At 38.7% G+C, this 18,237-nt stretch overlaps 1 protein-coding gene across 1 annotated transcript in view; it reads left to right on the top strand.

Moving 5' to 3' along the window:
• Positions 1-10,326, top strand: part of TNFAIP8 (TNF alpha induced protein 8) — a 65,319-nt gene extending 54,993 nt beyond the window's left edge. Inside the window, exon 2 of the mRNA XM_074166827.1 lies at positions 8,473-10,326. Coding sequence (XP_074022928.1) covers positions 8,473-9,038 — 566 coding nt within the window. The 3' untranslated portion in view covers positions 9,039-10,326. The remainder of the gene's footprint in view (positions 1-8,472) is intronic.
• The last annotated feature ends 7,911 nt before the right edge of the window (positions 10,327-18,237 follow it).

Below are 18,237 nucleotides of genomic sequence, written 5' to 3'. Positions count from 1 at the left end.
AGTGTTGGTACTGAAAAAAGTATATACAAACCAGACACCTGAGAATTGAGTGCCTTGGGAATCACTACTGGTCTTGTCCTGTATCTGGCCTGTAGCTGTGGCAATCTTGAGTGTCTCAGAAGTTTCTTTTGACAGGAGAAGACAGAAATCAAATTATGTATGTGTGAGGCAGGTGTCATTTAGTTTCTCAGGACAACTAGTAGAAGATACAAGAGTAACACATATAAACAAAGTGCGAGCTAGCAATCCAGCCTCCTTTCAACATTACACTGAAAGAGAGATACTGAGGGACTCCCATCCTGTCTGCAAGAAACAGACAGGGTGGCGTACAGATCGACACTGAGAAGAACAGAGAACCAGAAATACAGGAAAAGCATTATTAACTAATTTCAAAGCCATTGTAAGATCACTCACAAACCTTTCTGTCATTTGAACTCTCTGAAGCCTCTTCACATGCTATTCAAAATATATGCCCTTTGCAGTTTGACAGCCAGGTTGCTACCTTGTCCTTGTAACTGAGTTCCCAGTTCCTCTTATGCCATCTTGCCTCGACCTTCCGGTTCATTGTATTTTTGCCACATGTGTCTTAAACTTCCTCTTAACTCCCCCTTCCCCCACCCCCATGTCAAATTTAAGTCTCACCAATGGATTCAAAGTTCCCCAGGGCTGCTGGTTGCAGTGCTTTTCCTTCTGCATTCAAGCCAGAAGCTCTCCTCTCCTGTTAAACTCCAGGTCCTGTGCCTACAGCTAAGGGTTTTTTTGTGAGAAGACATTCCGTTTGCCGGGATGATTGTAAGAGCAATTAGATACCTCTTTTTAAACTTTAGCTTTTTGTGAAACATTCAGTTGCAATGGCCAGATTACCTTATTGGAAGTACCTCTTCGGTTAGGGAGCTTGGCACTGTTGCCTTGCTGCAGTTTGGTACATATTTCTAAGGCTGGACGAAAAACTACAGTACCTCTGTTGCATTTGCGTGATTGGAAGGAATGACCTAAGATACTTTTTGTTTCCTATGAAAAGATTTGTGCGGTATTACTGCTGATTGTGCATGGGTACCTGGTAGATTCAGAGCAACTTGGTGTAGCCCTGAAATGGCCAACAGCTGAAATATACAGGCTGCATATTTAATACCACACCACCTGTTGTTACATTCCAGCACGGATAACAAATGGTGGCAAAGGAGTAAAATACCAAATTAAGTTCATGACCCTACTCACTGTGACTGTCATTTTCTCTGTTTAATATCCAACGTATTTTAAAATATGCTTCTCCAAGAGTAGTCATCAGAAATTAATCTGATTTTTTTTTTCCTCATTAAAGCTACACTGTTAATTAAAATCCATGCAGAGGCTCTAGGAAAAAGGGCTTTTAAGAAGGCTTTTTAAATTTCTAAATCAGCTACAGTATATGTATCATGTGACGCACAGGGTGGCTGTGGGAAGCACAGGCATGTAAAACCAGAATAACTTGTTGGCACAGACTGCCCTCATGGGACTGCAAAACTCTGCACACACATTCTTGTTGGAAATAGCATCTTTCCTTGCCACACTACCCAGCCTTAACCTTCAGGTACTTTTTTGGCAAGTCTTCTCACCTCTTTATCAAAAAAGTATTTTGTTTTCTGTTTTTTCATGGTTTGTTCTGCTTGTGCAGCTAGAAAGTGGGTCATCTTTTGCTGTTGGTCAAATTTTGGACATTTTAATACACTAAGGCTAAGATTAAATAGCAAAATCAGGAAGCATATAACAATATCATATGTGTTTTGCAAACCTATGGACAATGACTTCTTCAGCACTTTATTGAGTAAAAAAAGGTGTTCCCAATGGTTGTTCGCTAGCTTTTCTTTTATCTTTCCCTTGTTCCTGCTGCTATGGACTGTATGCTCACTTTCAGTATGAGTATGCAGATTAGACGTACTGTACATTTTAAAAAATGCTTGGTTAGCCAGATTTTTTTCCAAAATCGCTTGATTAACTGTTGCTTTAGAGTGACTCGCAGCCTCAGAGCTGACTTCCAAATCCAGTAAGCCAGCTCATGCAGTATTTGCCATGCATTAGGCTTGGCTTCAGATTGGGTGTTTTTTCTTTTGAAGGTCTTCCAGTGTGAATGTTAAAATTAGTATACATTGCTCGACTAATTAACATTCTCATAGTATGCTCAGTTGGTAAAGATTATGGTGAGTGAGAATTTAGTACAATTTACTGTACCTATTAAGAGAACTGTAAGCAAAGGTTACTTACCTTTATGAATGAATGCTTTGTATGCATTGAAAAAATTTTATTTAAACTGTTTTCTAGTTAAAATTGATATTCATATATAAATCTCCCTTTTTATAAACAAGGTGCCAAATAAATTATTTGCTCTTCAAATAAAGACCTTGTGTACCAGAGTCATAAAAGTCAAGATGTATGTGGAAGAAGTAAGTACTGTATAGGGCCCTCGGTTTTTTTGTGGGTTTTTTTTTTTTTTTTTTTTTTCTCCTTTTGCATTTAGCTGTTTGCCCTCTGCATTTTCCACTGCCTGATGGTGCTTGCCCAAGCTATCTGCCCTGTTGTACTCCTTTTCTCCATAAACTCTGTGACTGCCCTGGTTTCTTCTCACCCCTGCCATCAGCCGGCTTAGAAGTTGCAGTCCCAGTGTCTGAAGTTGAAGAGCAAAAGCTGTCAGAACGCTGCCTGCTCTTGCATGTCTGGTACAAGCTTCAGTTTTCATCGGCTTTGGAAAAGCCAACAAGTGAACAAACGCTTGCGAATGCGGAGACCGGCCAATATGCTGAAGTGGCCGGCTGGGGACTGCTGCGTTTTTGGAATGATTTCAACATTGCAAGGACTTTATCTGTGCTTTTTAAAAGTTTAAATTTAACACACCTTTCACCCAGGAAGCTTTGAAATACTTAGATAAGAATCACAACAGTGACTCTTCTGTTTTTTTAAAAAAAAAGGCACACCAAAAAAATTTCTTTGAAATCGTGACTCACTCAGATGGTTATTAAGAATAAGCTGTAAATCATGGTGGCAGCTAGAAAAATCAGCTTACCTTATTCATATCTGAAGAATTCATAGTCTGTGTCCTACCACTCATTTTTTAATCTTATCGTCATGTAATAAGTACATTGTGAAAATTGTTACAGCCTGGTAACAGGTTTATGACTCTATTTCTGCCTGTCCTGTACTTCAGGACTTGTTCATTTACTGATGCTAGCTCTTGCAGTTTATCACCGTTGGAGCTTTACCTTACTGAAGCCATGTGTTTATACATGAAGTCATATATTTATACACCTCAAGTGTGTTTATTTTTTTAGTGTTTTCTGGCCTTTATCATTCCTGAAAACAAGGCTAGCCCTGCAAAGACCCAGAAAGCAGAAGGCACAACAAAAAGTAAAAATTCAGTAGTTTTTTAATCCCTGGATATCTAGGCGATCTCATGATTTTGGAGAAGCATGACTCATGGTCACATACACTCGGAAAGCATAGCCCTGTCAATCCAGCTTGATTTCAAGTTGCCTCCCTCCAGGGAAACAATCTGAGTCTGAGCATGCGATCGGAACGGCATGCATGGGCTTTTAGCTGTAGCTCTCACCCGCAGTCTTTGGAGGGGTAAATACACCCGTCCACACAGGATGCCCACAGGAAATCCGTTGCCACATTAGTCAAAGCTATGTGATACAGTCTTCTAAATGCTGCCTGAAGTGCTCTGTCGGTGCTGTCTCTTTCCTCCTCATCCCGTGTAAGAGTCCTTTGTGCCTTGCCCAAAAAAACTGTGTCATTTTTGCGCTCAACAGGTACTAGTGCAGTAGGTGGTATGCCAATCACTGAAATGAGCTGCGTCTCACGCAGCAGCATTGGTATTAATGGTTTCACAGGCACATTCTGTCTTCCGCCGGGGCTCTTGTATCAACAGAGCGAGTACCTACGCTAGAAATGCAACTCATGTCAGAAAGCTCAACTCCTCAGCTCCTGACTTGTCCATGGAATTTAACACGGTTCACTGGAAGTTTTTACTGTATGGTTTTGGGTTTTTTTTGTCCTTCTTTATTACAACAAGCTTAAAAATATTCAGTGACTCAAGTATTGCCCATGTACATGAGATTAAATGCACTCAACTGCAAGTGATGTTGAATCTACCATCGACTGTTATCTTGTGGAAAAAAACATTCTGCCTTGATTTAAGGCAGTGAAATAATCTGATTAAGTTTTTCTTTTTTCCAAATACTTCCTTTTTTTTTTTTCCTTTTTTTAAAATTTTAGATAGAGTTGAGAGAGATGGTATTTGATAACAGGCATTTGCCTCAGTGTGGAGGGAGGTGTACTAGCTTCCATGTCAGGGAAAAGTCAGCATTGCAGCCATAAGTAGTAGCCACCTCGTACTTCTATACTAGTCTTCTGAGAGCTTATTAACCCACAATTCTAAATTTTTCACTGAAAGTTTATACTTCCACTGCAGTTTTAAGGAAAACATGTGTAAGGCAAAAATATACATGTCCAATATTTATTGACTTTAACAAACAAAATACTAATGTTAAACACACAGGCTGTTGGTTGCTAAAATTACGAAGTTTCATAATTAAAAAGCTCCCAACTTTCACAGGAGGCAGTCTCTAGCAACTTGTTTGCTTCTCTAAATCATCAATTAGAGGACTCTGCAGATCTCTGAGTTATCCCTAAGATCCTCTGAATTTCTAAGTAACGGAGGCAGGATTTCCTCTGAGAGCCTTTCCCCTTGGACTGCTCTCCTCTGCGGAGTGGCAGCTCTAGTGAACATCATCATGTTTGTTTGTATAGATTGTACAGAAAATGACATCCCATTGATTTCAAAGGGGTATTTTTTGATGATACACTTTTAAAAAGTGAAGTGTAAAATTGCACAGGAAGGAAATAGTAGCTACAAAGAGCAGTCACGGGGAAAAACGATCTGCGAGAAGCTTAAAATTAGTGGGATTCCCTGCCCAAATTCAGGACCTGCTGCAGGCCACCAGAGAAATGGCGGAATTTCAGTTTAAAGTGCAAGGATGGGACCTGTCAATAAAACAGCTGTGGTCAGAGACGTATACATCCTGGCCAGCTACTGTAATCACTACACACAGTCAACCCTAAGCAAATGGGGGTTGCCCTAGGTAGTTGTCTAAATGTGGATCCACAGGCTTATGTTTAGGTGCTTGCGTCTGAAATTGTAGTCAGAGGTCTGCGAGGGGATGGTCGGCTGCCCTTACCTTGGGAATGGGGGACTGGTGACAGGTGCAGCCGGTGGCCACCCCGCACTGGCACCCTGCGACCTGTGAATCGGCCACCTCCGATACACACAAGCATCTGCATTTGCAGAGAGCGGGTTAATGTTTTAACCTCTTCTTTGACACGTCCCCTGCCCTTTTGAGTCACAGGACCTTTCTTCTCCCCCCCTCTTCTGCTAATTGTCCCAGTTGTCAGTTAGCAGTAACGGCCATTGGTGTTGCACTGCTGGCTCAGCAGTGCAATTTCCTTTCAGCTCGCTTTTTGAGGAAGCGAAACCACTGTGATGTATTTTTGCATTCTGAGGTGCCAAAGCAAAATGAAGCACTGCAGGCAGGGGAGAAAGGCAGCTGAGAAGAGCCGCTGTTACGGGGAGGGGGAAAACCCCGCGTTCACTCCGTGATAGCTTCTGACAGCGTTTCAAAGCGCATGATAGAGTGTGCGCTGGATTTAGCGGAATAAATAACCCTCAGGCCAGTCTTCACCCTGGGTATTTTGCCTCTCGTTCTGCAATTGCAATTCCGTTTGATGAACAAGTAAGTAATAATTTTACTGTTTTTTTGAGGAAGTATGTATGTTCGGTCTGAAGGAGCTCTGTAATCTTACTGCTTTAAGCAGCTGACTATGGAGTACATTTTAGGTCTTTCTGCCATCACTGGTAATAAGGGAGAACTCTGGTTGTAAAACAAAGTTTGCAAGTTTCTTTTCGGATTGGCTGAAATTCTGAAGTATGAAGTTTACATATTTAGCAATTAAATTAGAACCCATGTAATAACACAGGGAAAATGAAGCTGCCTTCCAGTGTATTGCAAAGTACTGTTTGCGAAAGTATTGTTGGGTAGTCTCAAAACTTGCACAGTTTTTAGAGAAATGCCATTAAGAGTCTAACATCTCTTGTACGTGAGCAATACCTGTTTTGCTTAGCAATGGTAATTACACGTTGAGCTCTACTTTGTCGAATGTTCAGTTACATAATACAAGGTGGGTTTTGTGGAAAAACCGTAAAATGTTTAGAAAACTGCCATGCTTTCAGTTTCTTGAAATTGATACTTTGCAGGTTATTATGTGTAAATCGTTAGAGCCACACTTAAGTGTTTGTGTGACTTGGTAGACGCAGGTTGTATGTATTTCTGTTCAATGACAGTGGAGCATACTGTGTAATACAGTTGGCATTTTATAAGAATACCTACAGCATCCTGGGAAAGAACTTTGTAAAATACCTACACATTGTACTGGGGGCAGACGGGTGTTTCTCTGCAAAATTTATGGGAGATACTTTGAAACAGCAACTGTTGATAGTATGAACATCTGTATATCTTTGTGGAGTGTCAGACATCACGAGCAGGTAGTAAATTGGAAGACTTGAAGAAATAAAAGTTATGGAAAAACAATCGATATTCCCGATTTGGAGGGAAAAAGCTATTATTCGCATGTAGATTGTTGTAAAGCATTGGCTTTGAGTTCTAACATTTGACCACCCTTTGAAATACTTTGATTAGTTTTATTTTAATAGTAACAGTTGCAGTTCTATATTTAAAAACACAAAAAGTGAATCAAATACTTTCAGTTCAGATTGACTGCTTAGCATCTTTTAACGTCTTCCTGTATCTTTGTGGTTGAGAAACGTGTCTGTCTTGTGATCTTGAGTGCTTTGCCCAAGATAGTTAACAATGGGTTCTTTGGTTTTTGAGTGTCCTCATGTAGTAAAGATTTTAAAAAATGCACTCAAAACACTTCATGCTTCAAAACAAAATACAGCTATGCACTGAAAGTCTTTCGAAACAAACCTGCTTGAAAGTTTCTGAGATGACAAAACTAAGTTTCTCAAGGAAGAAAAAATACAGATTTGTGTCTCACGTGTCCTGAAGGACAAGTTCTTTCTATTTGCTGGAACCCCAGAGGCACCCTGTGTCCCAACACACCCAGCTGCCCAAATAAAAACAGTTAAGAGGAAACCTTTTCCAAATTCAGGGGCTTACTGTTTGGCATCTGCAGAGTCTATGTTTTCATTAAAAGAAAAAAAAAGTTTCCAGGCTCTGTATTTGCAAAGCAAACCTTCCATATGTGAAGTAAATGTAAACAGATGAAGCTTTCCTTCAGCCTGTCTGAGGCTCCAGGGAAGCTGCAGCATAAAGGCTGCCGTCTCCTGGACTGTTCAACCTGGAAATACAAATTCACATGTGCCTTGGTGGAGGGAACGTGGTGTTAATAGTCATCACTTGCAGCAGAACAGAACACACTGAGCAACCTGGTCTAGTGGGAGGTGACCCTTCCCGTGGCAAGGGGGTTGGAACTCGATGATCTTTAAGGTCCCTTCCAACCCGAACCATTCTATCATTTTATGAATACGAGCAGTGACATTTCACAAAACAAGTTTCCGAAAAAACGTTTGGGGCCTTTTAAGTATTTGAAGAAATTACAAACCAGTCATTGGGTATACTGGTGCTTTGGAGGTGGAAATATGTTCTAGCATCTACTTTGTTGGTCACAGAAGGATTTCTTTATAAGGTTATGCTAGGAAGTCTTATGGCAATCCCTAGACTGTTCATTTTGGGCTATTTCTGCATTAAGTATAGGACATAGAAGTGTTAATCTACATTTGCTTTCCTTCTGAAAACTAGCTGCTTCAGATTGCACCCAAAGAATCTCAGTATTGTTTGCTGACAAAAGATTTTTCTGTTTGTGTTTTTATCTATTTTTCTGCATATACATATAAAATATATCTATTAAAAATACAATAGATGTGTGGGATCTGAATTCACTGATCATGTAAAATGCTAAGCAGGAAAAAGTTTTACGATAGTCAAGTCATTGACTTACTATCTCTAAATGAGTAGCAGTGGTAATTGTCATGACATTAGGATAGTCATGGTTTCAAACTTCATGATGAATATGAGAATCAGATCAGACTTATGACTCATCTTGTTAGATAGGGCAGGTTTACTGCCTCAATTTAAAATCCCATCAATCTATATATAGAGATATTTTAAACCATTTTTGATCAAGTTCTATCTCATTTGTTGTTTTCTCAGAAGTAAAAGTCTAAAAGACTGTAAACCTAAAGACAAAAGAGTTTCAGGGACTGAAAAGATGGGTTTTTCTGCAGCTACATACATAAGTTTGCATTATTTTTGCAGCAGTCAGTAAGACTTAGTATGAATGGATAGACATGAAAATATTCCTCCACTGTCCACAGTATGTCTGTTATGAAGTATTGACTGCATACTTTTTTTTTCTCCCCCCCAGTGGCCACAGATGTCTTCAACTCCAAAAGTCTGGCCATTCAGGCCCAGAAGAAGATTCTTGGAAAAATGGTGTCCAAATCAATAGCAACTACTTTGATCGATGATACAAGCAGTGATGTTCTGGATGAGCTCTACAGAGTGACAAAGGAATATACACAAAATAAAAAGGAAGCAGAGAAAATCATCAAAAACCTCATTAAAATAGTCCTCAAATTGGCAATTCTCTACAGGAACAACCAATTTAATCAGGATGAAATAGCGTTGATGGAGAAATTCAAGAAGAAAGTTCATCAGCTGGCTAAGACCGTGGTCAGTTTCCATCAGGTGGATTATACCTTTGACAGGAATTTTTTGTCCAAACTGTTAAACGATTGTAGAGAGCTACTTCATGAGATCATTCAGCGTCACCTAACTGCAAAGTCACATGGACGTGTCAACAACGTGTTTGATCACTTCTCTGATTGTGAATTTTTGGCTGCCTTGTACAATCCCTTTGGACCTTATAAACTCCATTTGCAGAAACTTTGTGATGGTGTCAACAAAATGCTGGATGAGGGGAACATATAAGTATTTGTATTAAAGTTGACTGCCTATGCATTGTTTGTAGATGGAACACTGTTGATTTATGAAGGAATAAGGGAGCATGCAAAAAGATTTTTTTTACATTATGACAAATATTTCCAAAATATCTCTATTAAATTGATTCCTTATTATGAGCTATCTGTTCCTATTCATAGTCCATCTGGAATAAAGACTGCACATGACTTTTTTTACTGTGCTTTGCCTAAGGAAACAGCTGGATAAAGACAATAAAACAGAACAGTCCAAGTAGAGTAAGAGTCTTGCAAGACAGATACACAAAACAAAACAATATGCTGTCAGACAATCCACGTCTTTCATAGATTTACAGAATTATTTCTAAACTATCAAAGTCAAGTAATGTTGGTAACAGACTATCATGGTGATGGTACACTCTATAGTTTCTTTGACTTATTTGTAAAGTATATATATTTGATTCATTTATAGTCTTTTATGCTCTCTGCACAGATCACAGCTTCCAAGTGTTGCCCTTACGAAGCATTCGATTTTAAATGATATCAGTGATTCTGTCACATAGAGTCTTAACAGGCTTGTTCATCTCCAGCTCAGTGCTGAAAACTTCCTGTCTGCAAGGCTACCAAGTATAGATCCTTATAGACCTGCACAGATGCTTGCTTCCTTTGATTATATGGGGATTATTTGAGGAATAAGCTAGAGTATCATAGCCTAACTGGGGAAGAGTATTCCCTAGAAACCACCTGCGGTACCTACTTTTAACTCTGCCTACGATAAGGTAAAACACAGTGACTTATCTGTGCAATTCCTTAAGATATTTAGACTCCTGCTAATAGGTCACAATTCTCTTTGAAAATGTGTGAGTCGGTGTATTTTATACACTAGGCTGACGTGTATGATCATGTGAATTCAGAAAGCTTGATCGCCTGAAAACAAATTCCAAGCCAATTTGCTTTGTGTACAATGGAACTAGAAACATAAATTAGTCTTATTGTTATGTTATATACTATTTAACTAATGGAAAAATGGAATCTTGAATAATTTTTTTTCTTCCTTTCTCCCCTCCTACCTTTCATGCTTCTTTTTCTCCCTATTTTTCTCTGTGCCTTGACTTTGGGGATAAAAAAATGTGACTTTCTAGACACTGTAATGTACTTAAAAGCACGAAGTTAATACATTTCAAACATCTGAAGACTTTTTGTTAGGAAACATATAAAGAATTTGCTGTTTATTTAATTGCCAGTGTTTTTGCTGTTTGCTGTGTCCTTTTGTTTTAATGAGTAAACCAAAGAATATTTGCACTCTGAACTTTTCATGCCTTTTTTTTTCCTTGTTGCATTTTAAATTATAAAGAACAAACTTGGCCTGTGCTGGCAACAAAAGCATCACAGCTTTTGGCTTCAGACATATGGCTTAAGCATATTTTTTTTTGAGAGAGAAAATTCACTTATATTCATGTTTGTTTTGTCACTAGGCTCTGAATATTCCCAGAAATGTGCCAGAGAAATGTGTGTTCAAAATGTGAACTCGCTTTATACAAGCCACTAGTGTCCAACAGAGAGAGAAGATTAATTTACTACTAGGCTGGAACAACTGGGAACTGATGGAAGGTTAGTACACCAGAATTTGCCAAGAAACAGATTATTAGGTTGACATTTGAAGGAATATAATTTAAGATCCCTTCCCATGTTTTACGTAAACAGCGAATACACTGTACTTTTGTCCATCAGAAGTCATGTCCAGGAAAGCAACATTATGAAGAAAATCCCACAAATTCTAGATTCTAGATTCTAGATCTAGTCTCTGATGTTTGTGCTCAACCTGTTTCTTGTCTTTTCCCACCTAGAAAGAGAATGCTGTTTGGTTTCCTTCCCAATTCTTCTCGCTGAGGTGAGAATAAAAAGGAACTTGACTTCTAGAAATTGAAACAATTTTCTTTACAAATCCTATTTCTAAATCATGTTCTGATTTTCCAAAATAGCATAGTTTATAATGAATGGTAACAGTTACTGAAAGGACGACAGGACAGTGCCTTGTTTAGAACCAGGCATAATATATTCATGTGCTATGTAAAGCACAAAAGATTTTCTTCAGCTATAGGACAAAAATTGCTTAACTGGTGTTTGTACATGGTTAACAAACACCTACTTACATGTACACAAGCCAAATTGTAGTCAAACTGTGTGTATGTTCAGTAACTCAGTAACTTCTTACTCAATTGCATTATCTGGCCATTGACTTTTTTAGAAAAAAGTGAAAATTCCTCATGAAGATTTTATAAGCATAAAAGCTTGACAACTAGGAGAAGTTATAGTTAGCTCGCAATCTAGTCACATTCTTCTGAGATACTGTAACAATAGTTCTTGTCTGGCATTCATTTTCAATTACAAAGAAGTGACTTCTGTATTGATGAAATAAAACAATTGTACTGGATTTCCAAAGACCTATCTTTACACGGCCTAGCACTCAAGCTGTATACTTTTGCAGTTAACTTATTTTTCCTGAAGCATACATAAATAGTGGCTTTAATTACCAAAATTCAGAAATAAATTGATAGCATTTTTGCTTGTAATACACTTCTTGTGGTATTAAAGCATCGACCCCCTAGCAGAAACTTGACACGGTGAAGAATTTTAAAAAGGTTACAGTAGTCTTGTTTAATTGTGGATAGGATAATGCCATTATTCTGTGCTGTAAAATTGCTGCAACATTGTGGTTTAATAGGGTAACAATTATATTAAAATCCAATTATCGTGGATTCATTTTACAATAGGCTTTTAAATCTCAGTACCTTAGGTTTCATATTTGTGATGTCCTTTCAATGTTCAGTTAATAAGTAGTGCCTAACACGATCAAAATGTATGTTGCTGAAGCTGTGGAAGTTAAAGCTAATGTTACAGCCTTCAAGAGGCGGTGAAAAAGTTGTCAGACCTTGGATAATTTTTGCAAGGCACATCAACCAACTCTGATCTCAGCCACACAAAGAAAACAAGATATAGGGAGGTTATCGTGGCCATTTTGTGTGTGCCACCTTAAAAGGGATTCACTAGAACTTTTGGCTGCCCCTTAACTGTGTTTATGTGCATTTGTGCATATGCATAGACAAACAAAAAGACAGAATTGGGTAAGTTACAAGCCTTATTCTTGTCCTTAAGCTCTTTTGAGATTTATTTCCATTTAGAAGGTACAGAGATGATCAGGAATCTGGAAGCTTTCAGCAACTGGTGTGGGATTATTTTTTTTTTCTTTAGGAAAATACCAAATCATGCTCTTCTAATAAAAGATTCAACCCCACCCATAAAGCAAATTCCTGTACAATAAAGGAGTGAGAAGATGGCCAATTGCTTTCTCGCATCTCTCCCTGAAAAGATTGCATTGTCCCTAGGAAGTAGCGAGCTGATTTTGATGGAAATTGGCTTCAGTTGCTTTCCAGCCCTCTGTTGTAGCTGTAACAGCTATAATGGGACTATTGACAGGTAAACTGGAACTCTGCATGTTGCTTTCCCAGGGACCAGGACATGCTTGTTTTCATGGTCTAGCAGGATCATTGGCAAAGATGACAGTGTTATGAGGAGGACAGATAAGTTGCACATTGTGTGGACTTAGAAGATCTCTCTGTGATGAGTGTTCACCATCTGGTCACCTGCTACCATAGCTTTCATTTGGCCTTACATGCTCTCCTTGCCCTTTTGAGCAGCAGAACTACTCTTCGGACAGGTCTATTCCTTCCCTGCTGTTTTTGTCCCCAAGATTATATTACATTGTGTACACATGTAAGGAGAACAGTAAGTAAAATATGCTACACGCTTCACTTAATGAAAAGAAACAGAACTAAATATCACTTTCCTAGGGGTTTTTTTGCAATGTAATTTGAAATCTGAGAGACTAATCTACATCTTGATTAGTTGTTAATACTGTTCTGGATTTAATCTATACCCTTATCAGTATAGTAAGCATTTAGCTGTGATTTCAGTATGTGTACTTCTGAGCCTTTTTAAAAAAAAAAGAAAAAAAGTAGTCCTTTTGAATGCATTACAGAGGCTGTACTTTAGCATGAACATGAAATGAAAATTTCCATTTGCATAACCATTTGCAGAGAAACCTTCTTGTTACAACTGTTTTTCATTGAGATTTGGGCAGGTCAGCCAACATTCATGGTTAAGTGGCAAACATCTGTGCTTTGGATAAAACAACTGTCAAAGGAGGTTATAGTTGTCCAGAAAAGTTCTGTAATATCTTATTTTTATGTTTTGCACATAAATGAAACTTCTTTTGGGAGAGGAAAGTTTCCTATCTATCTTTAAAAAATGTGCTACCCAAAACCACACTGTGGCAAATACTCAGAAAGTTTAGACTAAGTAATGTAGTTGTTACTTGTTAAAAAAAACTATCAAGCCTTGCATTTGTTCTTAAAGAGGAAGAAGTTCTAAAAAACTAATTCATACTAAATTACTAATCTACTCGTGCTGAAGTTTACATATGGCCTGAAATTATATTGCAACTTTGGCATATGCAAAATTTGGCAGATTTGGCATATGTGTAGTATTGAATATTTTAGGTTACCATGTGATTTCTTTTCCCTCTGAAAATAAAGGAGTAGTATCTCCTTACAGGCTATGTCTAAGAGCTCTCTCTGTTACAGTAGTGCTTGGTCTGAACCACAAATCGGTATTTCTTAATGTTTAAACCACAAATTGCTGAGTTGACCTCTCTCTTCTTACTGTTCAATTTTGATATTTAGAACTCTGTTTTACAATTTTAAAGCTGATATTTAGGGACAGGACACTCCTGAATCAATACACACCTTTTCTTGCAAGCTTGGGAAATACAGGAACTGACGTATATCTTCTAACCATCTGTAAATTTCTACTTGCTATCACAACACCAGTTTCTGGAGAAACATCCCTTATGGCATTTCTTTCTATTAGGGACCAAACTGAAAAAAGGCAGCTTGTGGCTTCGGGATGTCCCATAATTACACAGTATCAAGCAAAGCAGATTATAATGATTTAGAATAATGGAATTAAGGAGGTATGTTACTTGCCCAGCTTTCCCAAGCAACTGAAACCTGTTTGCTATTTGTTGTTCTCCCCTGTGGGAAAGTCTTGGTGTGGTAGGTGGAGGACAAAGGTGGAGCTTCCTACAGTTACTGTGATTTAGATATAAATTACTTTTACCATCACGTGTAAGACCTTCCACTGTCTACTCTAAAAATCTTACCACTGGATTTTAAAATCATACTTCCCACTGGCTTCTTGACAAATTAATTCCTATTTCAGTTTGTATTAAATATTTTTACTTTAAATGTGCTTTTATTATGCACATAAATATGAGCTGAAACAAAAGAGAAGTCAGCCGTGTGCATCGTATCTTTCTTCCTAGAAACCGTGGGTTTTTTCTTCGGTCAGTAGGCATTTTGTGTGCTATAAAGAAACTCCTTGGTGGATATAATTCTGAAGGTGTTGATAAATGCAGGTTGTTCCAAAACAAAAATGCTGTCTTTTCAACCACTTGTTCTCCAGTTCCTGCTGGCACCTTTTCAGAGTACCAGCCCCACTGGTCTTTAAACATGGCAACCTAAAGCTCTTCATTTGCAACGCATCTGTGTGCCATTTCCAATTACAATTTTGAGAATTGGTTTATCGTTGGTTGTTCTGGGTCAGCCACAGCTAATAGTGGATGAAAAATATTACATTTAAGCTGTGTGAGGTTTTTATCTAACACAGAATATCATGGTGTAGATGGAATAAACCAGCCCAAGTAGGGCCCATGTACCACCAACCCTTCTCTTCTTGCACAGGAACAGCAATGCACCACATCTACTTCTCTATGGAGTAGTGTTGAAAAATCATTTGGCTTTCTTGAGCAGAATTTACTCTCCTTTCATTTGAGGAATCTATGTCAGCTGGGCTTGGCTTGGGTCCTGAGAAGAAAGTCCCCTGCCTGTTGATAGACTGTTGTTAATTAAGGGTTCCTGTGACATGAATGTCACAGGTGATGCTTTCAATTTACTTCACTGACTGGACCTGAGATACTGCAGTATTTTGCTTTTTTTGTTTGGGGTTCGGTTATACTTTATGAAGAGTCAAGACCTACAACTCTGTATCATCTGTGAGGCCTGCTGAGAGATTGCAGAAATAAAACAGACTGAGGGAAGGCTTTGAGCCATTGCGGGAATAAGTCCATTGATCCTGGGACATGACATGAGATCAGCTGTTACTTTCCAGAAAGCTGGTGCTGTATCTCAAGGATCTTGACAATTCAGCAACAGAAAAATGATCTCATCCTTGGAAGTTAAGTGAGTCTCTTTGCCTAACTCAAAAAGCTATCTCAGTTGCAGGCTGCCTAACTTGATTTCAACAGTATGGACACTCCCAAAGGTACATCTGCTGTGCCATCATACGAGAAACTATTAGGAAAAAGTAGAAAGGAAACTCAGCACTTTTCTGGGAGAAAGGGCTGTGATCAGCCAAAGATATCACTAAGTTTGCTTTGCCATCTTCACTGTGATAAGGTCTACAGCTTACCATAAGCAGAGGCATTTGACTTTGGCTAAGCAAGACAGCACGTTTTAGCTTACAGTTCCAGTATCCTATGACCCTGCAGTCTACACTTCGCTCCAAAGCTAGAACTGAAAAGTTCCTACTACAAAATACGGAATTAGGGAAGTAGGCCCTTTAAAAAAACATATTGATGAAAACTAGTCTCTATTTTTTTTCTGAACTCTAGAATGCCCTTGGTGGCAGCTTGAGAGAAGAGGCCATTTTAGGAGGGACAGTTTAAAAGTAGCTTATCTCCTGTGCTCATTTTCTGTTTATTAAAGGAGCTGCCTGGATTTATTCTATGAGCAGGATCTCTTGGAATTTTTGGCTGCTCTAAAGCTCAAAATGGCTGTTAAGTCAGGAAGCAACTGTACTGAATCAATTCTCTCAGGAGGCATTTCAAGTCTCCCATCTATTCATTAAAGATTCAGCTCATCTGTAGAATCTATTTACTCATAACTTGGTAGTAGTGCCAATATTCATCTAATTTCCACAGAATGTGACATATGGTTATAGTCCTTTTTACCTCTTGCTGTAGTCCATGTGGGTTTTATTCTTTTTTTTTTTTTTTTCTTTTCCCTTCAAGGGACCAAGTTAATGGATTTTTCATGAAGAATCATTTAGGATGAAATGGAGTGGTTCTGTTACAGGAGCAACACCATAACTTTCTGCTGGCACCTCCCTAACATCTCTCCGCAGGATGCATTTTCAAAGCCATAGATGTGCACAAACAACTAGTTTCTGCGTAATGAGTTTGTTCTACTAATGTGTTACTACATACCAGCTCAGCAGTCCACCAAGCCCTTATTGACCCAGGGCTTCAGTCTCCTATAAACCCTAAGTCTCTGATGGAATCAAATGGAGAGCTTCCATAGTGCTCTGCTTGTGCCCCCAGCATGGATTTTCCACTTAATTGAGTGGTATGTGCAACAAATGCCAAAATTAACGTTTCTTGCCTAAACAGGGACGTGAGACCTCCTGTGATGTGGGTTGTTGACAAGAGCTATAAAAATGTTTGCATTTACATTTGGAGTTGGTTCACAGAAATATATCCACTGTTAACTACACAGTAGGCTGCTCCTCAACATCACATTAGGAAAGCTGCTTTTCAAGTTCTGAGGGTGACAAACAATGGATTCAATGGCAAGAAAAATCCCACTTATAAACTGCTGTAGGCTTACAGTAAAATAAAAGAACATAACGTGAGTTAGAATGGAAATAATACTATTTGCTCTTCCTGCAGATGAATCAAGAGAAACACTACATGCTAGCTATGAAAGATTCCTTAGCAAGGGTTTTCTATTACATAAAATTGTATACCTACTCAAAACAAGTAGTTTTCTCTAACTGCTTTTACTAAGACAGTAATTAGCAGGGAGAGCTGGGCCATACCATTGGTTTGCATGAGACGAATGTTTGTGACCAGCTCAGGGCTGAGACCTCTCAATGACCTCTCTGCGCTGGCAGCCAGCGGACGGCAGCTGCAGCGAGACAGAAAGGAAATGGGGACGATGACCTGGCTGCAAGCGGGGCCTCTTTGGTCACAGCAGAAAACATCTGTCTTTAAAAGCCCAGGGACTTCTACAGCACCAAGGCTGTGAGGAGGTACCATGTGTTGTAGGCCATGCTTTTGTAGGCCATGCAGTGAAGGATGCCACTGTTTTTAACATAGATTCAATACCTAGTTGTTAGTCATGGCAAGAAACATCTGGTTGCCCCTTCAGTCACATTTGTAGAGAAATCTTTGTTCCCAGTGAATAGGCCTCTACAAATCTCCAAGAGCAAAACCATTTAGAAAGCAAATAAAGTACCTGAAAGTGCACCTTCTGATTCAAACGGATCTTTTAACAATATTAAAAATACAGAGTAGAAGCAAGTCAGTCAATTCTTTTATTCCTCCTGAATAAAAGGTTCAACAGTGCTTACCATCTACAGCAGCAGAACGGTAGAAAACATTTTCAATGGAATTTAGACTCCTACAGCATCCATAACACATGCAACCCCAAGTTTATAAAAGAGACAAAGCCAAAAAAACCCCAATTATCCAACCTGTTAGTCAAAAGAATGACTTTAGAACATAACACCAAATGTGCTTTAGCACACAGCATGAAAATTCACTATTTATAATTCACTGTTCATAGAAGAGCTTACCTGCTCTAGGCATTGAAGCATAACAGAAAAAAACATAATCATACTCAGTCTTACAGGGTACTGCTTGGGGTTTTTGGCAAATTTTTCCTGGTATAAAAAGCCTGCTATGTCAGTAAAAGAGTTAACGTTAAATATCTGTTAGTTCACACTGCCACAAAGACACAAAATAAAGTAGATTTGGTCTTCCTTTCTGACTCATTTAGTTCATTACCATTTTCAACCACTTTAAACCCTGTCTGCCTGAGTTTGGAATCTGGATATCCTGCTATTAATCTCATACAATTGCTCACTCATTCAAAACTCAGTTTGACACCTGCTATTCATTTGTGGCTTGACACCTATTCCATTCAAGTTTCCACCTAACGTCACCACGCATTGGTTAACAGTGGTGGTGTTTTGCTCTCATCCCCTGTTTCAGACTCATGCAAGTATTTTCTGATAGCTGTATGATTTTTGGAGCAAATCATTTCCATCTGTTGTGGGAACCCATCAAACCTCTTTCCATTCTGAGTGGTTCT

Source organism: Numenius arquata, chromosome Z (assembly GCF_964106895.1).
Source record: "Numenius arquata chromosome Z, bNumArq3.hap1.1, whole genome shotgun sequence".
Lineage (NCBI taxonomy): Eukaryota > Metazoa > Chordata > Aves > Charadriiformes > Scolopacidae > Numenius > Numenius arquata.
The sequence above is the reverse complement of the archived record's forward strand: the minus strand, read 5'-3'. Positions and strand labels throughout refer to the sequence as shown.